The 5,980-nt window shown below is 42.4% G+C and overlaps 1 protein-coding gene across 1 annotated transcript; it reads right to left on the reverse strand.

The window, feature by feature from the left end:
- Positions 1 to 2,239: 2,239 nt before the first annotated feature.
- On the reverse strand, positions 2,240 to 5,358 carry LOC122020196 (protein SCARECROW-like). The gene is made up of 2 exons (XM_042578007.1): positions 3,334 to 5,358; positions 2,240 to 2,873 (listed from the first exon to the last, which is right to left on the reverse strand). Exons 1-2 carry the CDS (start codon positions 4,719 to 4,721, stop codon positions 2,366 to 2,368), a joined length of 1,896 nt encoding a protein of 631 aa, XP_042433941.1. The 5' UTR covers positions 4,722 to 5,358; the 3' UTR covers positions 2,240 to 2,365.
- Between the last annotated feature and the right edge of the window lie 622 nt (positions 5,359 to 5,980).

Below are 5,980 nucleotides of genomic sequence, written 5' to 3' on the forward strand. Positions count from 1 at the left end.
CCGCTTCCCAATTGATTCGATCACGATAAGCCAAATCTGTAACACCTAGCTGTAACAGGGAGGCCACCTCATGTGGGCACGAGTAGCAATTTTCCTTGTGCAGCCGTGAGAAGGCATATCAATTGCATGTGTATTAGATGAATATTTTTATAGATATGTATTATATAGATAATTTGGTGGATATGGATCATATGAATTATTTGGTGGGTATAGATTATGTGGATAATTTGATGCATTATGGAAAATATGGATAATTTGTGGAATCTGTGAATTTTGGAAAGAAGTATTTTCTAAAAAATTTCTAAACAAACCTAAGTTATTTTCATCCATTTTAGAGGAAAATAGTAGAGAGAAGATTTTTTTTTTTTAGGGATTTAGGTATTTGTATGATTGAAATAAGTTGTATAAGATTATGAGTATTTATAGATGAAAATTTATTTATTTTTATTAAAATAGTTATTAATTAGTCGTTGTGTGAATTTACTAGTCGTTAATTAGTCATTGTGTGGATCTACTAATCGTTTGTTTTTTTATTTTAACCTCATAAAAAATATACCATCAATTCAATTTTATTTGTTGTTTTTTAATTTTAAAATATAAAATATTTTATTTTTTTAATAAAAATACATGGGAGGGCACCTGTTTGACCCTCTCATATATATATATATACACACACAACCTTAAGGGTGCGTTTGGTTCAAGTTATCATGTATAACCTTGGTTATGTGATTATTTGGTAATCACATAACCAAAGTTATGGGGAATAAAACATAACCAAATCTTGTTTGGTTCAACCTAGGTAATGCAACAAAAACTTGTTTGTTTGAAGGTTTTAATGAATACCCTAGTTTAATATTTTACCGTATTACCCTCAGTTACAAAACCAACTATACATATTATTATTATTATTATTATTATTTATATTTTTTTACTTTTCTTTTTCCGGTATATTTTTTAAAAAAATTTTAAATTTTTTTATATTTTTATATTATTTATATTTTTTATTTTTTATTTTTTTACATTTTAATTTTTACTTATTTATTTATTTTTAAATTTTTAAAAATTTTAATTTTTTAAAATTTTTAATTTTAAAAATTTTTTAATTTTTTTTAAATTTTTAAATTTTAAAATTTTTTAATTGTTAAAATTTTAAATTTTTTTAAAAAAATTTAAATTTTTTAAAAAATTTTTAATTTTATTTTTTTTATTTTTTATTTTTAAATTTTTAATTTTTTTTTATTTTTAATTTTTTAAATTATTTATTTTTAAAAAATTTTAAATTTTTAAATTTTTTAAACATTTTTTAATTTTTTTTTACATTTTTTAATATTTTTTACATTTTTTCTCTTTTTTTCATGTTTTTTCTTATCGAGGGTATTTTTGGTAAAAAAAAATCATTAACCCCGGAATCAATAAAAACCTTAGTTTTATGAGGTTTTCCGATTCCGGGCTGTATAACTTTTTTGCTGACGTGTCAGGCATGAGACATTACTCGGAAATCATCGAATACCTAAACCAAACAAGGGTTTTGTTGATAACCTTGGATGGATAACCAAGGTTATCAAGAATAACCCTGAACCAAACACACCCTAAATGTGTTCAACGCCACTTAGAGTTAACTTTTCCTCATATTGATTTTAACATCAATTAAGTGTTATAACACTCAATATATGTGACTAATGTGAAAATTCTAATTATGACTTTGAATGATAAGATAATCATATCTATATATAACCAAGAGTAGATAATTTTGATGGTAAAAAAATGAATACATTTGTCCCTGTCAACTCGTCTTTTTGGTGTGATGATAAGAGGTGAGATATCTTGCTAGACACAGGTTCAAATTTTATCCCAGACATATTATATGGGGAATTTGAAAAATTTATGATGTTAAATCAAATAATAGACTCATCTGTACTACCCCAGTTATGACAATGATCGGTAAAAAATTTTTACCGGATCACCTCCAAAATTAATGAGAGACTAAGAGTTAAATACTAGATAGAGTAGATAACATGAGAGGGAACGCCAAAGTGATGACGTGGACAATTATCAAGAAGTCGAAAAGTGCTCAAGAACTCGAGAGCTCGGACTAAAGAGCTTGGGAGGACTTTGCTCGAACTGACCAGTTCGGAATGATTCAGCTCGAAATTAAGGTGTCAGAATAACACACTCATTTCCAGCTCAACGCGTGCTACACCACTTCCATTCAGGCTATACCAAACGGGCCGCCTTCTTGTTTGTAGAAATGTTGAAGATAATAAGAAGAGTAAAGCATCGGTTTCCTTTTGCCTCCCAGATTATCAAAATAAGTAACAGAAATCGTCCCACAAATTAATTATATAATCGCAGATGCCTTGTCTTCCTAACTGCCTGTCAGGGTGGAGGTGGCGGCGGCGGTGGTTGGGGCCGTGACGTTGTGATGGTGGTGGAGGCGTCCGTAGCGGCTCAGCGGCCTCCAGGCCGAGGCGGTGAGCAAGCAGAGGTCCTTCCACCCCAGTTTAAGCGTGCCGTTCTCCTCCACCAGCGTGTAGCCGTCGGAAGGGAACATGCCGAGGAGCAGGGTGGCCTGCGCCGCCGCGTTGCCGGCCAGCGACACCCCGTGGAAGCCCGACTGGCTCAGCTTCTCCCTCCAGTTGCTGAACTTGACCTCGCCGGAACGCGCCGGGCCGCCGACGGCCAGCACGTTGCGGATCTCGCGGGAAAGCAGCTGCTGCTCCACGATGTGCCGCTCCTGGCTGTCCTCGCCGTAGCTGGCCCCCAGCGAGTCGAAGAGCGCCGAGTAGTAGTGGATTGCCTCTACGAACCGGGCCAAGAACGAGCCTCCCTGGCTCAGGTCTTGCTCCACCATCGTCACCACCTTCGGCGCCAATCTGCAAGAAACTAATTGATTAATTAATTAATCAATACGAGAAATCAAATGTACTATTGATTAACACCGCCATTATTGCATTAAAAAGTAGGAACAGCATGATTGCAGGTTGACCTCGGAGAGAGAAGCAAAAAAGCGTACAAAAGTAGAAAGTAATCATGAACTGCTCTGCTCCAGTTAGAACGCTAGAAAGTTCTGTGGCGATCTCAATTCCTTTTTCACAAATCCAAATGATACAAGTTGACCCATAATTGAATTTTTTAGGTCTTAATGCAAACTAAAGCCCAGTTCGATCATCGAACGATCAAGGGGTTGGAAGCTGCAGCGATGCCCCGAGAAGATTGGAAGAGGCATGCTAACCTTCAACAATGGACAAAAGGACGACGAAGGTCGAAAGCATGAGCGCGGAAGAACTAACAGGGCAGGTGATAGGCGAGTGTCGTTCTTGAAGTCGAACTTACCGCTGGAGAAGCCAAAGGGTGTTGTTGTCGGAGCCGGCGACGTCGTAGAGTGAATGGTGCAACCAGTGGACGGCAACGGCCTCGCGACGGGACACGCCCAGGCGATCGGGGTCGAGGTTGCCGATTTTCTCGGTCACGGGTACAAACTCGAAGGGGAGGCCGAGTGTGTCGGCGAAGTCGGAGAGACGCTTTCCTGTGGCCTCGAGCGCGTTCATGGAGGAGCCTACTCCGGTGAGGCGCACTCGGGGAGGGCCGCTGGCGCGGGAGGCGAGGATGTGGAAGAGGCCAGGCCACTGCAAGCCCTGCATGATGTCGAAGTCGATGATGTGCACGCGGTCTTCGTGCTCAAACGCCTCCTGGATGGCCTGGTTGGCAGTGAAATGGGAGAACTTGACAAAGGGGCTGATGCCGTTGAAGACCTGGAAGGCGGAGGCTAGGCGGTGGCGCTGCGGCACCACCGGTAGCGGGGCGTAAAGGCCGAGGCAGGAACTCACCAGCCTGGCATACATGGCCTCCGAGAAGTATGCCGCCACTCGCTGCGCCGACGTGCCGTAGGGCGTCGATAGCTCGGAGATCTCCAGCAAAAGAACGTTGGCCTCGTCAAGTTTGTCAGCGGCCACCGCTTCCGCACACTGCAGGAGCAGCGTGAGGAGGTGCAGCCCCTCCGCTTCCTGCTTCCTCTGGTGCACCTCACGATCCCTCTTCTCCTTCACAACCGTTGCGGCCGATGCTGTCGCCTCGTGGGAAGAGGAGGCAGAGGTGTCGTTTCGCTGACCAGGTTGAGGTCGAGACGACTGAGATTGAGGTGGTGCAGCAGGAATCGAAGACGCTTTAATTTCCGGAAGTCCCGCCGGAGCCTTGGTTTCTCTCCGCTGCTTGTCAGAGGGCTCACCTACGGCGGGGAGAGAGGACGTGGCAGGAGGACACAAGTCGGAGGTGAGCGAGCGGAGGCGGAACTCGAGGAGCGCAGCCAAGGCAGGGTTGCAAGGATGCACGATCTCCCGCACGCTGCTTAAAATCTGAGAAACGGAGACCTCGCCGCCTGCAGTAGAGCTACTAATTATGTCACGAACGATACGGTCCACCCAATCCGCTTCCGCCGCGGGATCGCCAACGCAAACGGAAGCGTCGAAGCCCGCAGCGGGCAGCGCAGGTCGGTCAGCCTCAGGCTCGAAGAGAGGCAAGCCGGAGAAGCCGCAAAGAGGGAGCGTAGCCAAAGGCTGCAGGGCGTGCAAAGACGGCAACAAAGAGGGCGGCTGATCGAAGAGAAGGTCAGGCTCGGGGAGGAAGGTCGGGCTGGGGGCGGAACCTCGGCGAGGGAGTCGAGACGACGACGACGACGACTCGCCCTGCAGGTTGAGTTCGGACGCGAGGCGCTTCCTCACCATCTTCTCGCCGGGTGGTAGAGAAGGACTCGGAGCGGCGCAAGGGGGCGGGACGAATTATCAACGAAGGAGGCGTAAGCCATCAGAAAAAACAAGGGGAAGTAGCTCCGCACAGCATGTCAGTGGAGGCAGATCGAGCCAAATCGCGAGAAGAGCATGCTGCTGCTGCTGCTGCTGCTGCTGCAGCTGCAGTACTGAAAGGAAACAAACAGCAACGCCAACGTTAACATGGCCATTGATTACAGGGAGAAGAGGAGAGAGAGGAGGTGGGGCGAGCACTGTGCTGGAGTTCATGGGCGGATTGCCATAACGGCGGGTGGATTTGGACGGTGGCGTCGGGGGATTCCATCCTTGTTCATGGGCGGATTGCTACAAGGAGATAACGGCGAGGGAATTTGGACGTTGGCTTCTCGGATTCCGATTTCCATGCTGGGGCATCTCTCTCACTCGCAAGACACCAAAAGGACCCTTCCTCGTGCTTTTGATCGGTAGCACGGGGGGAAATTCGATTCATGGTTAAGCAGGGGATGGACGAGGCTTTCGAGGGTAATGGGAGACTTTTTCGCGTGCTCGGGGGAAGAGATTGGAGGAGTGGTGGAGTAGATTGATACAGGTCGTTTTTGCTTTTGACTTCGAATGGGAAAAAAGAGGAAACTGGATGAGGTGAGAAGCATCAAGGATAGATGTGGCTGTGAAATAATTATTTTTATTATTATTATTATTATTATTATTAATTGTCATCTCTCTTTTAAAATTATTTATTTTAGACATTTAAATCTTATATCTCTATTTTTTTTTTTTAATATTTCTTGATCCAAGCCATTGGAGCAGCTCTTAGCTCTGTGAGACTAATGCTTCAAGCCGTTGAGTCGATCTCATTTCATTAAAAGCTCCTCGAGTTTATTCTACGTGCGTATGAGTCTGTTCCATTTGAGGTATCGAGTCATCTGGAGGAATTAAGTTGATAAGTTGTATCCTGTGATTTATGCAGAATGTCGGTAGGATAATGATTATTATGCGGACTAATAATAAGAAGGGATAATTGAAAAAGATAAAAAAAAGAAAGTCGTTATTCATATAATTTTTAAAAAATTAATATTATTTAATAATAGAGATTATTTTTCAAATAGATAAATATATATTTATATAGACTCAAATCTTAAAATTCAAATAAACAAAATAAATCTTAATATATAACTATAAATTCTATATTATAAAGAAATAAAAGAAATTATAAAAAAGGAAAAATTATTAACAAACTC

This window comes from Zingiber officinale, chromosome 9A, assembly GCF_018446385.1.
Source record: "Zingiber officinale cultivar Zhangliang chromosome 9A, Zo_v1.1, whole genome shotgun sequence".
NCBI classification, from domain to species: Eukaryota; Viridiplantae; Streptophyta; class Magnoliopsida; order Zingiberales; family Zingiberaceae; genus Zingiber; species Zingiber officinale.